Source organism: Sinocyclocheilus grahami, unplaced genomic scaffold, assembly GCF_001515645.1.
Source record: "Sinocyclocheilus grahami isolate Dianchi unplaced genomic scaffold, SAMN03320097.WGS_v1.1 scaffold1738.1, whole genome shotgun sequence".
Classification (NCBI taxonomy): Eukaryota; Metazoa; Chordata; class Actinopteri; order Cypriniformes; family Cyprinidae; genus Sinocyclocheilus; species Sinocyclocheilus grahami.
Window position 1 is genome coordinate 131865 of NW_015506917.1, and position 21428 is coordinate 153292.

At 40.5% G+C, this 21428-nt stretch overlaps 1 protein-coding gene and 1 pseudogene across 1 annotated transcript; both read right to left on the reverse strand.

Moving 5' to 3' along the window:
* Positions 1 to 5117: 5117 nt before the first annotated feature.
* On the reverse strand, positions 5118 to 13322 carry LOC107572359 (interferon-induced very large GTPase 1-like). Its single transcript, XM_016258792.1, is given in 8 exon segments — positions 5118 to 6286; positions 6288 to 9980; positions 10072 to 10520; positions 10982 to 11438; positions 11441 to 11499; positions 11590 to 12108; positions 12342 to 12401; positions 13208 to 13322. Coding segments are annotated over 8 exon segments (6390 nt in total). The 3' UTR covers positions 5118 to 5248.
* A 2775-nt stretch (positions 13323 to 16097) lies between these two features.
* LOC107572360 (uncharacterized) lies at positions 16098 to 20938 on the reverse strand (annotated as a pseudogene).
* Positions 20939 to 21428: the final 490 nt, after the last annotated feature.

The window sequence follows — 21428 nt, forward strand, 5'->3', positions numbered from 1 at the left end:
ACCACAATTAGTTACTTTTTTAATGCATGCGATATTGCAATGCATTGCTTTCTATAAAAAGTAACTAAGTACTGCAGTTAGTTACTTTTTTAATGGAGTAATGCAATTTTGTAATGCATTACTTTTAAAAGTAACTTTCACCAACACTTCTGTTAACCATGCAGCTGCATATAAATGCCCTAGCAACCGCATAGCAACAGCCTGGCAGCCACTCAGTGGTGGGGGTGAGTTTTAAAGTCGTTTATTTGATAAATATGTAATATTGCGATGCTCTGCACAGAGCGGAGTGATGTGAGTGTGATTTCTCTAACAGGTGTATGATGGAGTGAGTCTTTTATAAACGAGTGTCGCTCAGGTGAGTTCAGACGCTGAGCTGATCTTATGTAAAGAAACCGCGGGACCGGTGCGTCCGGTGGAGCCAGTTACTGAACACAAGAATGAAAGCGCTGGATTTGACAATAGCATTGGACTCGACGCTGACAAACACAATGACACACACTCGCGGCTCTCGGGTCTCAGGGTTATCGTGTTCAGTCTGGGTCCTGTCAGAAACGGCGTGACACTTCAGCGTCTGCAGGACGAAGTGAGGAAAACCTTTAGAAATCAAAGCAGTGAAGAAACGCAGCTCTGAGCAGCAGAAGATCTCAGGGATTCTGAGTGCTGCGGCTCCTGATGCGTTACTGCCCCCTGTGGCCATTAATAACACTTCACTACTGCTCTACTGCAGCTGTTCATCTCATTTCACACTATTTGCATTTAATTCTATCATTGAATGCTGTATTGTACTGTTCATGTTATTTGCTGGTATGTGTAACATATGTGTAAATATACAGTATTTTTTATATACAGGCTTATCAGGCAATCTTTTTTTTGGGGGGGGGGTCTTATTATTATTACTCTTATTATTATTATTCTCTAGATATGTAATTTAGTACCATAGTCAATTTTGATTTTATTACAATTCTTTGCTAAATGCACATTACGGTCCACAATTTAGTGTGTTATACATACATAGTGCTTTTCTTATCATTTCTTTTTTTTTTATTAGTATTTAGTAGTTTTTTATATTTCTATTTAGCTTTATTTTTATTTCAGTTTTAGTGCATTCTAGTACCTAAACTTATTTTATTTCATTGAAATCGGGCTGAAATAAAATAAAATGTTAAATGAAATATTTTTAAACCTCTTTAATTTCTCATTTCCAAATTAATTTATCTTTTTATTTCCAATTTTCCTTCAGGTTGTGCTACATTTTTTCAGCTTTATTTCAATTAACCAAACGCTTTTTAATAACTGAGTAATTTCAATTAATTTACAAATTTTTTTATAGTTAACAATACCAACACTGACGTGTTTTTTGCGTTTTCTGTGCTGATTGTGAAAGACAATCTGCGGAAACTTGTCAAAGTGTGTTAACTGAGCCGAAACACCACTGAATCATCATCATAACACTGGTCAGATGTACAGCAGTGACGTAACATCAGGACTCATCATTAATCAGGCAGTCAACAATCAGTCTGCTCACGTCACGATACCGACTCAGACTATTTCAAGAACACCAGGATCAAAATAGTTCAGCTGCACACACAATGTGAACAAAGACGGGAACTTTCAGTGCATTGATCTGAAAGTTTATCAGGGCCTTTGTGTCTGAAGAGAGTGAAGAAATACGCTATGCACACCCACACGCTGATTTCTGAAAGGAAATGTCAACATAGATGCAATAAATCAATCAGAAGTGCCAGTGAAGACGTTTCTAATGTTACACGAGATTTCTGAACATTCTATTCAACAAAGAATCCTAAAAAAATGTATCAGTTTACACAGAAATATTGTGCAGCACGACTGTGTTCAACATTGATAATAATCAGAAATGTTTCTAATAATCAGCATATTATACTGATTTCTGAAGATCATGTGACACTGAAGACTGGAGGAATGATGCTGAAAATACAGCTGCGCATCACAGAAATACATTACAGCTTAACACATACTCACATAGAACACAGCTGTTTGACATTATAATCATATTTCATTGTTTTTACTGTATTTTTGATCAAATTAATCAGAAGCAGAAAAACTTCTTTCAAAAATATTAAAACATCTCACCAACCCCAAAGTTTTTAATGATAGATAGATATAGGTTTGAAACCCCAGATAGCAAGAATGTTTGGGTTAGCATGTGGCTGATAGCGGTCACATTTAGCCTAGGTATGGCATGGCTGAGCACATATGGGCCAAACTTGAACCGTATATGTTTTGCCATGGATTTAGTATTGGAGGGAATTTTCTTTTGGATGACCATTTTTTTGAGGTATATGGTCAGATGATAGCACACAACTGAGAGCCATATGTGGCTTGGCTATGGCACACCGTGGAATATGTTAACTTATGGTTAACATTTGGCTTTTATTTGGAAAAACACATATAAACTGCTGGCAGGTCAGTGGCAGTCCACATCTCAGCCCATTCAACAATGCTATTGGTTGCTTTGTGTCTTCCCTTATTCCTATTGGTGGATTACTGAAACTTTGAAAATATATCCGTTATTTCCCGCTCTGCTTCCTCTTTCAATCGCCGTTAAAAAAGAAGAAGATGATGAAAAAGCTCCCTATTTACAACAACAGCCTTTGCCCAGACACATTCTTATTCAGGTAAGTGCAGTTTTGGTGTTTTAAATGTTTTCTAGGGGTGTAATGGTACACTTATTCGTACCAAACAAATACAGTGTCATTTTAACCACTGCACGCGCGGAACTTAATCTGTTTCAATTCATAGCCGTGAATAAATCTTCACTATACTTTATTACTATACATTACATTCTGTAATCGTAAGGTTTTAGAAAAGTGCAATGTGCAAATGTGCAGTTTATATGTTTGCATTGTTTAGTGTTGGTTATTGTATCTAAAAATAAATAGAAATGTAATTTAATAGATTGGGCTCTGTTGTTAAATGCAGCCTTTAATATTTTAGTAATGTGCTCTAATAGGGCTCCCTATTGTATAGCATTAGCTAAGATAGATTTTTTATGCTTAAGAAAATTGTAATTATAATTGAGTTTGTTTAAAGGCAGAGCCATAAATTGTTCAGTAAACCACTGTTTATATATATATATAAAAAAAAGCAATTGTATGTTTTCTGCCCCTGCTGTACCAAAAATGTATGAAACTGTGACTTCAAAGCTGAGGTACAATTACACTAATGTTTTCATTAATATTATGCATATAAATAGCCTGTTATTAAAGTAGCTAAAATTGTCCTAATTTAATAAGGCACTCATGTCTTGGGTGATAGAAAAGCATGTGTGCAGTGCTGATTTACACTCATTTATGTGCTTGTCTTGAAATAATATCTAATGTGTGATACTAATTATGATATACTAATGTTCTTTTTTCTCTTCTTTTTCCTGACAGACTGTGAGTGAGAAAGACTGGCGAGACTTACTAAAAGTATCAACTTCTTTTATGTTCTGTATTGTAATTCTGTTATTAAAATTCTACTATAAACATTTAAAAATGAGTGTGAATCCATTTTTGTGTTTAAGATTTACTGTGTAATGGGTATTTTAAATAAAAACAAATAGGTGTGGTGTAAATATGGTTAAATAATGGCATTTGGTTTATCAGCCACATGTGGGCCGTCAGCCCTTTACAGAACTCAGACATATAAGAATACCATATAAGGTCCATATATCAGCCACATCTGTTTTTATTATTTGGCTCACTCTGGGTTGGGTTATTATGGCACTGTTTAGGTTCAGTTCTGGCTAAAAGGATGTGGACCAGTTGTGGGCCGGCGAACACAAACTAATCTGGGCCACACTTTAGCTGTTCATATGGGCCAGATCCGCGCCGAAGGAAATTTGCTGACTGGGATGTCACTTAGAGAAATCTGTATTTAGTTTATATATTTTAATAACAAATATATAAATCAATTTTTGAGGTCCAAGCTTTAGTAAATTCCCTTTCCTGTCATTCCAATTCATTCCCGCAGTTAAACTTCCGGTCATATCAATATCAGTCATAATAAGCATGAGTTCTTACGTCCACAAATACATTTTTAGCTTTCAGTTCAAAGAACGCTTTGCTAACATTCTCATTTAAGCTCTGAAAATATTATTTCTGATGTTCTCAAGAAAAGAAGAAGAAATCCTTCTCTTGCTCATGTGAATAAATCAGTGCGGCTTTACTGACATCTAGAGCTTAAATTGAGAAACTGGCTGAAAACATCAAAGGCTTCATTACAGATGACAATAATAAGAAACAGTTTGACAATCAATCTGAGTGACACTCTATGAATTATATACTATATATGAATGAATGAATGAAGATTCACAACTCCAGTCAAACATACAGGTCTCACAGTCACACGGGGAAATAACTACAAAATAAAAAAGTAAAACATGTCAGCCAGAGATTGACTATTTATCAATAACGGGAAAAGAGTGTGTTAAATACACAAAGGAAAGAAGGATCAATTTCCATTTGAACTCATTTCTGCAAATAATAATTGATCTGATTTCAGCCATTGAAACATATCTACTGCAAATCAATTCACTCTCTCCAGATTTCATCAGAGGATTATTAACCAACTCCAAACTCATTCTTATTTATTTATTTACAGTGCATGAACTTTGGTATTGAAAGCTGTTGAACTATAACAACTAAATTTGTCAAGTTGAAATTACTTAGAATATTTTAAGCATATACAACTTAAGTCAGTGCAGACTGATAATTCAAAAATGTAAGTTAAATATTTCAGTGTTTATTTGTCTATTTACACATCTTAGTCACATATCCCAAAGTCTTTGCCAAGAACAAAACAAAACACAAAAGCAACTGAACATTAATTATTCAGCATTAATGCCCAGAAAAAAAAGAGAGTTCCTTGTCATCACACTATATGGGGTAAGTTGTCACAAGAGCGACCTGACATTAGAATTACACGAAAGAATTACACAAGCAATTAAAGTAAAACAGCTAGATAATTCGATTTTTTTTATAGAATTTGATGAACGTAATGAAAAATATATTTTTTTAATTTTCTTTATGCAAAATATAATTACTCATTCTTAGCTTTGTCAAGTATGCATGTCTGCAGAATATGTAGCTTTGCTCATTTGACTGATATCAGCATGCGAGACTGAATCTGGTCTTGAATCCTGGGCTGTATTTGATGAGATCTGATCGTCTTGAGTTGAGTCTGAATGTGAGAGGAGACACAAGAGTCTCAGTCTTCATCTTCTCCATTAGATGTATGTATCCAAACTCTCAATAGCGTCCGGTTTTGAGTATTGTTTCCATTCATCTGGTATCCTTCCACTCCCCTCAAATGTTTTACTGTAGTGTTTCTCCAGATCTCTCTGGAATCTGCACACAAACCACTTCCAGTAGGGCAGTGTAAAGAGATCAGGGCTGATGCTCCAGTCTGCATAAACTCCTCCTGCTCTTCTGTAATCTCTATATGGAAACCTCTGAGCTGATACACAAAATGTTCTTTCACTTGCCACTAAACTTGTGCAAATATCAGCACAGAGATTCTGTGTAGAAGTGTAATATGTGCCATTAATTCCATCCACTCTGTGGAAAGCAACACTGTGATCTCCATCATGGTTTTCTATGATGTTTGAGCAGACGGCTTCACAGAACGGACACTGAACCCAACAGCACTGACAGAAGAGATCAATCAGAAGCTCATCTGCTCTGAACTTGAGGTCCAGTTTTTCATCAAATGACCTTCTATTGAATCTCCTGCTGATGTCTGACACTATAGCAGTAAGTTCTTGCCTCATCACATCTTCTAGGAGGTTGAAATCATCCACATCAACATGTTTGACTCCACGGAGGTGTTTCTCAGAGAAGATCAGCTCATCTGAGAGCTGCTGTGTGAAACTCTTAACCCACAAACCAGCTTCTCCTCTGTTCTCTCGAGCACGTTCAGTAGATTGATGAGCTGCTTCTATGATCTTCTGCTGCAGGACTTTAATGTTCTTCTTCATATTGGATAAAACACTGAGACTGAACCGATCACTGATGTACCGCCTGACTTCATCTCTGATGAAACCACTGAAGTGATCTCTGGGATTGTGAATGTAGTTCATGTATTTGTTAAAATCCTCCTCTGCTGCCAGTGTCTTCAGGATGTGTTTCTCCAGATTTGATCGGTTTCTATTCAGTGATTCACAGTTTGATCTCATTTCATCCGTCAGATCTCTGGCAGTCTTCTTGTAGACACTCTGCTCAATGGGCTCTTTCAGTTTCTGACAGATATTCTCACCAAAAATTGTGAGCTGATGCAGCTCCATGACAGTATTTCTGGAAAATACTATAGTACTCTTCTCTCTTCTTCTGAACATATATTACAGGATCATTGGCTTCTCTGAACAGTCTGTGTTGGTCAGTGATCATCTTGTTCGCTCTCTTACAGATGGACAGAACCAAATCCATGAAGAATTGATTCCTGAACACATATCTCACTGGTCCTTCCTCATGCTCTGTTACTCTCGCTCTGATGTAATCTGTGAGTTGTTGAATGCAGCTGGTGTTGTAGCCCATCTTTGAGATGTTAAATGACTGAATCATTCTGTCTGTCTGCTGAGCAACATCTGTGACTAATGATCTTATTTGTGCTTCATCCTCTAGAGACAGAGCTCGAACAAATCCAAATGTTTCTCTAGCTGTTCTGTAAGCATCCTTTGCAGCCCATTTAAGCAAACCTTTTTTGGACTTTCTGAAAATAACATAATCTGAATAACTGGGCACAGTGAAAATATCCCTGCTCTCCCTCCAGTGATCAGCAGGAGTGCTTTCATAGACGTCACTGAGGACCTCTCTCACATCTCTCATTATGTCAATGTGTCTGATTGCAGGAGTGTCTCTGATGATCTTCTTCACACACTGATCCCAGAACAAATCAAACTCTTTCTTCAGTGTGTCTTCATCGATTGCTTTGTCTTTGAGGTTTAAGGCGAGTTCTTTGCTCTTTTCATAGAGAGTGTTTTCATAATGTTTCCTCTGAGCATCAATCTTTTTCTTCAGGTGTCGCTGCTGCAGAACCTCATTTAATTTTCTCTTTGTTTCTCTCACAATGTTTTCCTGAAAGTCTTTGATCTTGATTTCAAATGATGTTTTCCACTGAATCAGTATATCTGCATATGTGTCTTTCTCAAAGAATTCAGACATTGATTTTTCCACTTCTTCACTTGTCTCCTTCAGCTCTCTCTGAAGATCAGTTTCTTCAATCTCATGAATCACATCATTTTCTATTCTGTTGTGTAGTTTGTTCTCAGTTTCCAGCATAGCACTGCGAAGCCTCCAGGACCACTTCCTGTATTCAGTCTTCAGTTTCCTGTAAGCCGAGATTTCCAGAGCGTTTCTGAAGCTGAAGACGAATTGTTCATTCAGTAAAGCCTCCCAGAGATCTTTAATACGATCTTTCAAGTGTGTCAGCCTCATTCCATGTGATTTTGAGGCATGAGACATGATAGTTTTCTTCAGTTCTTGAATGTTCTCGCAGTATGTTGGGTTAGGTGGAGCCATCGGTGGGCATCCCTCCCAGAGCTGAGCGAAATACTTCACATCTTTCTGAACATCAAATCTAATCACATCACTGAAACATTCTGCATCACAGTCTTCCTCTTTAGCAGCGAGTTTTGTCATCTCATCCAGTGTCTCCTGCAGTCGTCTCCTTCTCTCCACGTTTTTCTCTCCAGCTGTGACGTCTGAGATGTTCTGATGCACAAACACACAGCTGGGAGACAGATTTACCTTCTTCATCCTCATGAAGGCCTGAACAACAATCTGAAGAATGTCCTGCATCTCAGCTGGGTTTTCTCCAAAGATGTTGATCAGTGTCAGATTTCCGAGACCTACAACAAATGTGGCCAGTTCATTGTCATGATGTCTTGTTGATCTTCCGGACAGTTCTAGAGCTCGAAGACCCTCAGTATCAACAACCAGAATATAGTCAGTGTTCATCTGTGTTTTCATCTCGTCTGAGACTCTGATCAGCTGCATGAAAGCTCCTCTGGTTGTTCTGCCAGCACTGACGGCAGACTGCAGTCCAAACATGGCGTTCAGCATGGTGGATTTCCCAGAGCTCTGGAGCCCTAAAACTGACAGCACAAAGACTCTCTGGTCTCCTAGTCTCTGATTGAGTTGATCTAGAACAGCAGAGATCCAGACCACAGGAACATGAGCAGCATCTCCATCCATCAGCTCCAGTGGAAACCCAGAGATCATCATCTCTGCTGCGAGACTCGGGAGAGAAGAGAAGTGAACCTGCAGGTCTTTCTTGTTCTTCTGCACAGATGAACACGATTCATAGATCTGACCGATCTCCCTCATGATGTGCTCCACACCAAAGCCTGCAGCTTGAAGATCCTCGGATATTCTCTCAAGCTCAGATTGTTCAGCTCTGAGATGTTCAGATTTATTATGGTTCTCTTTCAGTTTCAAGACTGTTGACCACTTTTCATCATATGTGTGATGTAGAGCAGAAAGATCAGCTGATGCATGTTCATCCAGAAGGATTCTGAGCCATTTAAGAAAAAACATCTTTGTGGCAGCGTGTGAGTTCATTTCTTTAATAAAGAGCTTCATAAACTCACTGATGTCAGATTCATGCTGCAGTTCACGTATTTTCTTCATCTCTGTTTGTTTTCTTCTGATGTACATTTCGATCTCATCTCCTGGAGGTCGATGTAGTTCTCTGTTCCTCTGACTCCACTGATGCCACAGTTTGCCCTGACGAGGCAGAAACCATTCTTTGACTTTCGTCAGATCTTTCTTCTGCAGTAAACTCATCATCTGCTGTGCTGCTTCTCTTCCTCTCCTGCAGTCTTCGTCATCTTCCTCATCTACTCTGACGTCTGAGTGTTTGGACACATCTTCAAGTCTGAAAGTGTGAGATGAATCTGAAAGACAAGCATTTATAGCTCTTCTGAGTTCTTCAGACACATCTGATTGATTTCTGTCTTTCAGACCAATTTTATATTTTCTATTCCTCATCTCAGTGAGAGCTAAATCATCCTCAGTAAGGAGACAAATGAGTGGCTTTGAGTCCTTGTACAGGTTTTGAACTTTTATCATGTTTCTATCATTCCTGTCGAGTTGTGGCAGAAGAACAACATTGACTGAGCACATGTCAGTGAGGATCTGCAGCTGTTTCTCGTGGTCTCCTGCATCACCGTGTAGATTACAGAATGCTACACACTCACTGAAATGATCATTATATGATCCAGATGGGCAGAACCAGGAGATCTCCACCACTCCGTCCATCAGGACTCTGGTTCTGCTGCTGCCTGGGCAGTTTCTGTGGAAGAACGGGTTGTGTTTCTCATTAATCAGACGGTTCATCAGCTGAGACTTGGAGGAAGACACAGAGCCAAACCTGGAGAAGAACACCATTGGAGTTTCTGCCTTGTAGATCGGCAGGGTTTGTCTGATGATCTCATTTCTGGTGTTTCTGATCTTCCAGCTCTTGATGATTTGTCTGAATGTCCAGAGAGGAAACTCAATCTGTCGTGTGAATGGATCAGGAACAAGCAGAGGCAAAGCGTACTGACACTGGGACAGTTTAGTGACCATCAGCTGCTTCAGGAAAACATCAGCACAATGAAACACAGCCATCTGGACATCCATCGGGTGGATTCGCTCAGACTGACTGGTTTCTTCATTTGACAAAGAAGTTCTTTCAAAAATATCAAACTCATCTTCTGAGGAGTCACTGTCTCTTTGTTGCATGTGATCTTTGGTCTGCTTAGTTTGAATGTATCTTGCTCTGTAGTTCATCATCAGTAGTTTCTGTAGGAAAGTCTGAACCAGCTCTTCTTCAGCACAAGACTCATGAGACTGTAATGAATGTGCAGTTATCTGAAGAACATCTGCAGCTCTCAGTCTGTTGAGGTGTTTGTCTTCAAGATGAAGTCTGTGAAATAGATTCTGTATTTTTTCTGCTGGTTCAATGTCCCTGTTTTCTCCCTGTGTAAAAAAACAATAATACAAAAAGTTAAAACAATAGTACAATTATTATTATAATCATCACAAGCAATAATTCATTTCTGTTATTTACCTGCAGTGAAGGACCAGTTTCAGAGCAGATCTTCTTCTTCTTCTTCTCCTCCTCTTCCTCTCTCTCCTCTTCCTCTCTCCACTGCACTCGTCTTCTCTTCAGCTCTTCTTCATGCTGTTCTTCAAGAGTCTTCTGTTGATCTTCTCGCATGTTTCTTTCTTCTTTCAGTCTCTTCTCTGAATCCTCTAGCTGTTCTTGTTTCTCTCTTTCTATTCTCTCTTTCTCTCTGACTATTCCCTCCATTTCACTCTTCAGTCTCTGAATCTGTTCATCCCAAGCTCTCTGTTCTTGTTCTCTACTTTTCTCCTCCTCTTCTTCTCTTCTCGTCTTTTCCTCTTCTTTCTGTTTCTCCCGTTCCTCTCGTTCTCTCTTCATCTCCTCTTTCATCTCTCTCTCCTTCTCCTTTATTTGTGTTTTATATCTCTCTTCTCTCTCATTTAATTCTTCTTCTCTTCGTTTAAAATTACCATTTTAGTGCAAATATTTTAGAGGAAATATGCAGTGCAACAAATGTGTTTCACTGTGACCTGCATGTTTAATATGGATCAGGAAACATTACAGAGACTTTAACTTTTGAAGCTGAATTATTTTGTAGCATTTCATAGATTTATTTTCAAACACAAATCGAGTCAGATTGTAAAATGACTAAGCTTCACTGAACACTTCTCTTCAGTGATTGGCCAAAATGATCAGATAATCTTTTGTAAAATTTCCTGTGGAACACTGAAGCTTTGACTTTGGAATTTTTAAATTGAATTTGGAATTTTTGAACTTTAGAATGTTGAATTTAGCAGTTCTTTGGTTTAAAATTCAAATGTATAAAGCTCTAATATAGAATCAAACTCCACTGTAACAAAAAATCAATTTCAAAACATCAGTTTAAGACCCAAAATGATCGTCTGCTCATTACCTTGTGACAGTACATGTGTTTCTAGTGACTGAATTTTCTTCTTCATCTCTTCAAATTTCAGCAGTTTTATCATCTGAGCATCCAGAAATGTCTCTGTGGAGAAAAACTCTCCTCTGTTTTCTTCCAGCATCTGCTCGATGTTCTCCATCAGTGTGGACACTTGTGTGTTCAGGTCAATGAAATAATGGCGTCCTCCAAAACTCTCAATGACAGACTGTGTTTCTTCATTTAGTTCTGCTGTCTGACGCTCTGGATTCTGATTTATGAGGATCATGATGTGTTTGTTGATTCTCGGGCTGAAGATCCTCTGGATCTTCTCCGTTTCAGCTTTGTCTTCATTATTGAGTGGAGCATCAGGAATGATGAGGATGAACACATGAACTCCAGGATGACAGAGAGACACACAGCGGAGAGTCTGACGCAGCACGTCCTCCTCTGAGAGACGGATCAGAGCTGGAAGGATTTCAATGTCCCGTCACTCCCACACACAACCAGATTCAGCTTTTTACACTCTGAAACTGAGAACAGAAGAAAATAAAAACATTAATGTACCTATATAAACATCAAATTTCATCACACAATATCATCCATTGTGAAAAACTGTGAACCTTCGGCACAATCCAGACGCAGTCCATCGTTCATCTTCACAATGTCCTCAAACATCTGCAGCAGATCATCAGGAGAGCTGCTCCTCTGAAGACCGAAGTGTTTGTTTGCACATTTCTGAATGATGTTCTGTAGGATGTCACTGGTTTCTGTGGGCTCTTGTGTTGTGAGCACCATGGTGTGTTGATAAACCTGCTCAGAGAAAGAGAGCAGCACCTTCTCCACACGCTCCTGATCTTCTGCTGAACACGGCTCATGTCTGAGGAGCAGCACGATCACATGAGGTCCTGGATCAGACAGATGCACACACTCTCTCACTGTCTGTGTGAGCTGATGAGCTGAGATGTTCGTCTGGAGCAGCTGAGGACTGTTGATGACCATCACATGTCTGTCCTTCAGTCTTCCTCCGACTCTCTCTACAACATCTGGAGGAGCTTCACTGTCAAACGCTGCTCGTCCTAAGATGAAGTTTCCCACCAGACTGTTTTCTGACACGCTCGAACCCAGAACAACAATCCTCACTGCAAAGAGTCAAATCAGACATTCAGTGTCCACAGTTCTCACATCATATAATAAAACAGAGCATATGTGGTATGTGACATGTTGATGATGCCAGGATCTTGAGCTTAACATCACAGATCAAAATAACCAGAATCCACCGGCAGGAAATACATTTAATCACTTGTGTTTTGATGGGGATACATTGTTTATATTTTCCAGACATAACCATGTATTTATGAAGATAAAGACTTACTCTGAGGAGGTGGTTCTTTGCTCCATCTTCTCCTACGAGGAGGATTGTGGACGACAATCGCTGTATGAAACAAAAGACCTTCATCACCCAACAGAAAACATCTTTGAACAAATTATTAAAACTGGTCGAAGTGAAAGTTTGAGATGCTCAGAAGTCGCATCAGAATAAATATGTTTAGAGTTTGAGGAGATTAAAATAATTTTGATAATTTTCACTACATATTCAAAACGAAATTGATTTCCTTTGATATGATGTATATTGCCTCTGAATGTAAATACAGTAAAGTGTTTCAAGAAATTACAATTTTATTGACAGAATGGAATGAAAATGTTATTTTAGAATCATTTTAAACGATGATGTGACTCTGATTTTTACCCGTGGTATCGGAGGTTGACATGTTGATATTCTGTTCTCTCCTCCGTCTTTTTCTTTAGTCTTCAGCTGATCATCTACTTTGACTCTTGATGTCTCTGTTTATCGTCCTGTAAGAGATTTTAGTGTTTTTCAAACAGTAACAGTCTTTGTTAATTCGTCCAGACTAGGTGACGCCCCATCATTGTTCTGTAGTTTAAGTGCCTGTTGTTTTTTGTTCAGTTCCCTATCGACCATTCACTTGCATTGCGAAGAATTCACTGTGGGAACTCCACCCCTTCTCCTATTTCCTGAAACTTTATAGGATAACGCCAGTTCAATAAACTGGCCAGTTGTTGCTCCTTATGCAAATCGCATGCAAATACTGACAAGCAGTATAAATGCTGCGAGAGCAACAATTGCCTCAGAATCTTCTCCTTCATGCTGCCATAGTCAATGACGCACCAGAAGAAGCTACAACTTCTTCACTACATCCGATGGCACCTTCTGTCGACTTTGAGCAGGCACATCGACCCGCTGAGCCAAATAACACACGTTCTCTGAGTCCGACTGCATCCTCTGCACTGACTTGCCGGCATGTGTTTGAGGACTCGCGGGAGCACCACTCATGGCCTTATGGGAATGAGGCCTACTGCTGCCAGCGAGCCTTTTAGCTGACGAAAGCCTTTGCCCAAACGACCTCGATGAAGAGAGTTCAATTCTTCGGATGTCCAAAATTCAGGCCATGTTTTCCCACATGGATGGGACGGAGGCCCACAGTTATGTGCGTATGCCCCCCTCCGAGGAGACGGTCTACACATCGGTGTCCTTCCTTGGCGCGGAACTCAGCCTGCCTTGTAGGCTTACAGTAAGGCTCTCCTTAATGCGCCGGTCACTCCCCCTGGCCTCTTTGGTGACACTGGCCGAGAGCCAGACTTTATGCATTCCCTCTGGTGAAGATTTTGCCTTTGGTGTTATGCAAAATTAGGGAAGAGAGCATCGATGAACCTCGTTGCCCCGAACTGGCCGAATCAACCTTGTTTTCTGGACCTAAGGGAAATGCTGGTGGCTCCTCCCCTTGATGAATTCCCCTCAGGCGGTTCCTGCTATCTCAAGCGAACGGCACGATATGGCACCCCAGCCAGGAGCGTTTTCTCAAAATGGTGCTGTGATGAAGATATCGGAGCTGCCCCAGATGTTTTCTGCAACACAGTCTGGACAACGGGATTGGACAACGCTACAGTTTATGTAGCCACTATTGCTTCGTTTCATTCCCCAGTTAATGGACGATCGATTGGGAAGCATGCGCTGGTGGTCAAATTTCTCAGGGGATCGAGGAGACTACATCTCTCACGCCTGCCTTCAGTGCCACCGTGGGACCCATCGCTGGTTCTAAAAGCCCTTTCTCTATCCCGGTTTGAGCCCTTGGAATCTGTTGCTATGAGGAAGCTCTCTCTCAAAACTGCTCTGCTCTGGCCCATACCGGGCTATGTGCCTAAATCTCTTTCTACTCCCTTTAGGCGCAGGTTGTTTCTTTGCCCACTTTGTCTGCTGAGCCATCGACCTCACATGACGGCAAGGCTCAGAGCGCCATTTGCTCTGTTAGGGCTTTGAGGATTTATATTGAACGCTTGGCCATCTTTCGACACTCTAACCAGCTCTTTGTGTGCTATGGTGGCTGTGCTAGGGATGAGTAGTATCTAAGAGGAGGCTTTCTCACTGGATAGTGAATACTATCGTGTCAGCTTATGCAAGCCGGGGACAGGAATGCCCTCTCAACATCAGAGCTTACGACGTGAGCTATTGCACTTCATAGGCCTGGTCTAAAGGCTCATCTATTCGGTATATATGCTTTGCAGCTGGCTGGTATTCACAGAACACTTTTGGCAGGTTTTACAAGCTGGATGTGCGGTCCTTGGCGTCTGAAGTATTTTTGGTGAGTCACTAATCTCACTTATTCTTCTAGTTTATTGCTATGTTGCAATTTGGGGCACAGTTGTTACCTCGTATAGCTGTTGACACTGTACAGGCCTATGTACATATTTATAAGTGCTTTTACCATGTTTTTACCACGTATAGCGGTTAACACTGTGCAGGCCTATGTATATCTTTACATATGTGCTTTGTTACCAGTTTGCTACCATGTATAGCTGTTGACACTGTGTGGACCTATGTACATTTTGATATGTGCTTTGTGTTATGATGCACGGTGCTACCCTGCTGCTGTTGTTGTGTCTGCCCTGCATTCAGTGCAGCAGCTTGTTTATTCTGACTGAATATGCAAATTCAGTATACCCAAGATGCTCATTGGTCTAGCCCCACCTATCAGCTGTGAGGGTTCCTAATGGTATCACTATTGGTTGGGAATTGTGTGTTGTTCAACCCCATGCTTGGTATGGTATGAAGCCTTGGTTTGGGCTGATCTTCGCCGCACTCATGGTGGGATTGAATAATGTTCCCACAGTGAATTCTTTGCAACGCGAGTGAATGCTCGATAGGGAATGTCTCGGGTTACTGTCGTAACCTCGGTTCCCTGACAGCGGGAATGAGACATTGCGAAGATCACTGTGCTCGCTACTCGATGAGTAATGCATCATTCAGTTTTAGATTTTGAGGCAATTGCCACTCTCGCTGCATTTATACTGCCCACAGACTCATCTGTATTTGCATGAGATTTGCATAAGGAGCGACAATTGGCCAGTTTATTCAACAGGCGTTATCCTATAAGGTTTCAGGAAATTGGAGAAGGGGTAGAGTTACCACAGCAAATTCTTCACAATGTCTCGTTCCCGCTCTCAGAGAACCGAGGTTACAACAGTAACCAGAGACATTTTCTGTTTAACTACAGTAGCTTGAATCTCAAACTCTTGCTGTAAACCTGCTGAAAATCACAGGTTTGATTCCCACTGAACAAACACACGCTGATGATAACACTCATATGTGATAGAAATTACTCAATTATCCAAATGATTGAAAGAATGCTATTAAATGTTGAATCACATAATATGGAACTTTTATCTCTACATTCAGAATTTATGCAGCAGCTCTGCATGTTTCTGCTCCAGCATGTTTACCAACATAAACCAAAAACACTTCACAAGAGACAATGTTTCTGCTTCTAAACACTTTTTTTTTTATTTTTTACACAGATTTGCTTTCACGAGTTCACACTTACATATAATGAACTGAGTAAAGATTATGCGTATTTGGCGTGCTGTCCGGGGAGAGGGCTCCGAGCTCGGTAATTACTCTCGAGCCCGGGGTACTCCCCCTGTCCGGGGAGAGGTGCCCGAGCTTGGTTTTTTAGCCCGGACCCAGAATGCTCCCCCAAAGATGCAATTAGTACGGGACAGCAGCCAGAGAGGAGCTTTGACAACCCCCCAAAAATTGGCAAAGCTTAAAATCTTAGCTCTTGAAAGCTTCTGACGACCAGCGACCGAATGCTTGTATCGGCTGCTGGGAGAGGCCTTTTTGAGCCGCTGTGGTTGCCGCTCCAATTTGGAATGAATGGCTGGAAAAGTTATCGGCTGGGGTACCAGATAGGAGCAGAACAGACTTAAGGTGCTTTTGAAACCAGAAATGAGTGATGGGGCGGTTGGAGTTGTCTGTAAAAAGGGGCTTGGATGGGCATTTGGACTGTGATTTCCTGAGCTGGATGAAGGCTAGGACGGTTTGGTAGTATGGGTGATTGGAGGTTGAAAATTAAAATGAAATGGCCTTTCTTGGTCTGGTCTGTTTTACTTAGCTTCATGAAGTAGAAGATGATTTTGTCATCCAGCACCGCTAGATAGGAAATAGTGGGGTGGATGTTTGGGTTGAAGCTAGATGTGATAGCGAGCTCAGAGCATCTGAGAAAACCGTAGAAAGCCAGGATGAACATGGCGTCAAGTGTGCGGGTGGTGTGAATGGAATGGTAACCTCTATGGAGGCTGGAAATACATTTAGTCAATATTTTTAAGGTTATGGGCTGCCTTGTGTCTGGGTGGGTGGGATGGGCTTGTTGGATACCTTTGATGAGTAGGGAGGTCTGAGAATTGGCTATCTGGGGTGAGGGTGAACCGTATAGGAGTTCATGGAAAAATTGGATTCCACTTAGATAACCTTTAATGGAGCTGATTTGTAGGGTTTTTTTATGTTGAGGTGAGAGATGAATGAGGTGATGGCGAGCAAGGAAACGTCGGGGAATGGCAGGTTGTAAGCAGAGTGAAATGCTTTAAAGCATTTCCATGCTGTTAGATATGATTAGAGGGTCCTAGGGGAGACAGCTTGTGGGATAGAATTGAGGGAAGCTTCATGGAGATGTTTCAGTGGATGGTTTACGTGAATATCAGCTCTGAATAGGCAAGGGACTGGGGTTGGGATGGTTCCGCCTCTGGCGCCAACAGTCTGAACTTCTGACAAAATCTATGTCCTGATGCTGCTGACTACGGGGGGTGGTTCCAAGGCGAGAGCATTCGAAGGGATGGGTAGGGGCGTGGCAGATAAAGAAAAGGAAGAGCGAGCATGCGAGGGGGGGGGGGGAAAAGGTAGCTGTCAGAACCGCTTGCGGAGGCATGCTCACGCTTGGGACGGCTCTGGGAGCGGGAGCGGAAGAAAAGGAGGGTCAGAGAGGGGGAATGGCGGGCATCAGGGCCTGCGCCATCAGCAGAGGCAGCCTCACGCTAGTGTTGGACGGTGGGGCTGCAGGCCATGGGTAGGGAAAGGGAGGGGGTTGGTAAAGAAAGGGCTGTGGATGGGTCTGCGCCACTAGCGGAGGCGTGCTCACGCTAGCATCTGCTACAGGAGCTGGAGGCCACTGAAAAGGAAAAAAGGGTTAAGAAGTAGATTGCTGTCCTGCGGCAAAACACGAGGGCAGTTGCGTTTTAGATCAATTCTGAGTGAGCTCGTCGTGGGCGCATCAGTGAATGGTGAAATATTTCTGTAAATGTATTGATCCTGCCAGAAGAATTGCGTGAAACTTATGTCTGTTCCATCTGTATCACCTCAGTGAGGATTTATACATGCACAGTAAGGCAAATGTAACGCTTTCAGACATTTCAGTGTGGATGATAAACTTTGGGGGGAAAAAATGGTTTTTTTTTTAATTGCTTAAAAAAATGGCATCAACATCCGTTTATGTTATTTAACAAAATTTAGCCACGAAAACCTGCTTTTAGCGACTTCACCTGAAAATTAATTTGCAACACGGCCTGCGCCGCTAGTGGAGGCAGCCTCAAACTAGCGTCTGCTACGAGAGCTGGAGGCCCGGTTGCATACGGCACTGCGGCCTGAAGAGCAGAAGGCAGAGCCGCAGCGGGAAGCGAGTGAGGCTTTGCTGCGGTAAGATCTGGGGCATGGCCCAGGCTTGTTGAAGGCCTGCTGTATGGCGTTATTTTACTGTCAAATGTCGAGAGCGCACTGTCGTAGCGCAAAAGTACATTGCTATGATGCGCGAGCGCGAATTTCTAAAAAAAAGTTATCAACCAATCAGACTTCCGCGACTGACTGATGAAAATGAAATCCAAATTTCCAAGAACCGGGTATTCGATAAGACGTGTGCATTTCGATTCTGCTTAACGATTCCTGCGTTTGCATTTTAATGTGATTAAAAACTATTTAAGTGCAGGAACGGAAAGAACTTGCGCCCTGTTTGCATGCAGCGCACACGAAGCGCAAGCGCGAGCACAGAGAACAGAGGTCGCGGTACCGGTTCCCGGTTTGTGTCCGTTCTCGAACCGTTCCGTGTATTTCCACTGTAGAAAAGGTTGTTCCGGGCCGAAACGGACTTCTTTCATATTTGTCGACCAGTATGCAGAAAACTATGTCAGTATATCATCATAAACACAGATGTTTTTGTCTTACGTGAACGTAAACAGATGAGAAAGAAAACACACATGTACAGTATTTTTAGATCTGCATGCGTTCGGTGTTAAAGAGACAGCAGCCTAATAAACGCGCTGCCTGTCATTAATGTTAATCAAAGAACAAAAGAAATTCATTCACTGATCTTGACTGAATATATTTCATAACTTTAATTGATTAATCTATATTTTATTTATGAAAAAAACTATGGTTTTTAAACTTTTAATTACAGTTTCTGTACCTGAAATTTTGTTCAGTTGTATTTATGATATTGCCAATTGATTTGTTCCTATTTTATTACTGACTGTTTACTTGTCTTTAACACTTTAATATTTGAAATTTATATTAATCTATCTGCTGTGGTATTTTTTTAAAGCATAGGCAAAGTTCCTCTTGCAGTGTTCTGTAGGCTTCTGATTTTTGCTTGTGTTATTCAGCTGCAACAGAATGCTTTGTAAAAGGACAGAATAAATGTTTGACTTAATTTCTTTTATACTGGATGTTTTTTATCTTATTGGAATCGAAACTAGGAATCGATAAGCAGAATCAGAATCGATAAAATTCAAACGATACCCAACCCTAGTGATAAGATGGCAAAGGGAGCGAACCGAATGCTGAAAGACAAGAGATAGTGAAGGTAAGGCTGCTTTGATTATTTATAGGGGTTCTCTCTTGTTGGATAGATGGTGTAATTACTGATGATGGACTGGCCGTGTTAATTATCTGCGCGTGCTCCTCCCGAAATTTGTTAATAAAACATCACTTTGTTCTGTGACAGAAGATGAAAGTGAAACTGTTGCTCATACACCTATTACATTCAAAAATGAACTAAAGTCATTATTTAATATTGCACCTCACAATTACGTTTCATATCACAAACACTAAGAGAGTATTTATAATCAAATATGATACCTGTATTTTGAGATTTCCTCATGTAGACGTTTCTTTCCATGTTGCTAAAATGAGAGCAGGGAGAAGTTTGCAGGTGGAGTCGTTGACTTTTAATCTAACCTGTTCCTGTCTGTCAGGTCTGACGACAAATGCAGGTAAAAGATCAAGCTTGAGACATAATGTGAATGACAAAAACAACAGCAGCTAACCATAAAGATACTCAATGACAAAAATGTAAAATCAGTCTGTTCGAGATATACTACAGTCCTTATTTTAATTATACATTCATGAAGTTACTGATGCATTTGCTCTCTTTTTTAGACCTTGTATAATATGTTTTTCTATAAAAAGCCAGTTGTGAGTTGATAGCAGCTCATTCCCTTGTTTTTCATCATGACTGCTGTTCAGTCCGATTCAGAGAAAATCACAGCAGCTTCGGTCATCTATATGCTGCTGAAATGTAGTTCTGAATCTCAGATAAATGAAGCTCATGCGCTAATAATAATAATAATTGCATTGATGGAGAAAATCTGTGCTGTTCTGTCAGGATCATAATGATACAGTGACTTATGCTGCCATCAGATGAACAGAAAATGAGCCGCTGGAAGAACTTTACAAGAACAAGAGCTTCACAAATAAACATTCATGATCCAAATCACTGCATGAGCTCCTCATACCAGCAGCAGACGGGAGCTTTTCATGTCTTCGCTGTTGGTAAGAATTGGATATTTGCATGGTAAACAGTGAGAATTATGTCTGTTTGAATTATATTTTTATTAAATATTCTAAAATTTGACTTCGCAGTGTGTATATGCCACAAAATTAATACATTTCAGTTATTTCTCTTTTTTCCCACATATAATAAAAAGAGCATGAAAATGTTAAGCCAGCTTTATTTCTAAAGGGCATCAGGTGACAGAAATTGAAAAATAAAATAAAAATACATACACATGAAACACTCACAGGATAATAAAAATGTAAGTATTACAGAGTCATTTAATTTGGCAAACTTACCTCTACAACGGTTGCCATATTTTTTATAGTTTCCTTGCTTTGCTGAACCTGCTACAGATTTCATTTATTTCTTCAGCATCAATCAAAGGTGATCTTTCTTTTTTTGAATTGGTTTTTAAGCACATCCTCTGCAGTCTTTTCTCTCAAGAACTGGTGGTAACGAGGACTGAAGACACCTTGTTGTGTTGGCTGTTGTAGACCTGAAAACAGAGGAAAAACATTCATACATAGACACCTGACCAGATTATCACACCTAACTGAGCATCCCAGTCCAAAATAGGAATGCAAGGAAAGTCAACCAAATGTGAAGAAATGTTAAAGTCACTAGGTTTTTCAGTACAACACATTAAATAATCATCATAGTTGATAATAATTAGTAAAGGTGTCTACATTCTTTTTAAACATGAAGAGTAAGTGACTTACTCATGGTGTCTGAAGTCTTGCTGGGCATCTCCGTCTTCAGGTTCTCGTAATCTTGTGAATTTAACTTGATCCTTCATTTTTGGGAATATTTAAGCTTTCGTAGTCTCAGTTAGGTTCATTAAAGTGTTCCCATCAATTTCAATTTTTGCATATTTAGAGACAATTATCTCCATCTCCTCAACAAACTCCAAACATTTATTCTTATGCGACTTCTAAGCATCTACTATCTTTCACTTAGTCACTTAGTTTTGTGGTTTTAAAGGGGTCATATGATGCGATTTCAATTGTTCCTTTCTCTTTGGAGTGTTACATGCTCTTGGTGCATAAAGGAGATCTGTAAAGTTGCAAAGACTAAAGTCTCAAATCCAAAGAGATATTCTTTATAAAAGTTAAGAGTCAGTCACACCTACCTAAAACGGCTCGTTCTAACACGCCCCCACATGTCTACGTCACTATGTGGGAAGATTTGCATAACGCCTCCCAAATGTTCACACAAAGAAAGCTTTTAGTCCCGCTGTAGTATTGCTGCCGCCGCCATGTCGTGGAGACGCTGTGTGCTTCGTTGTG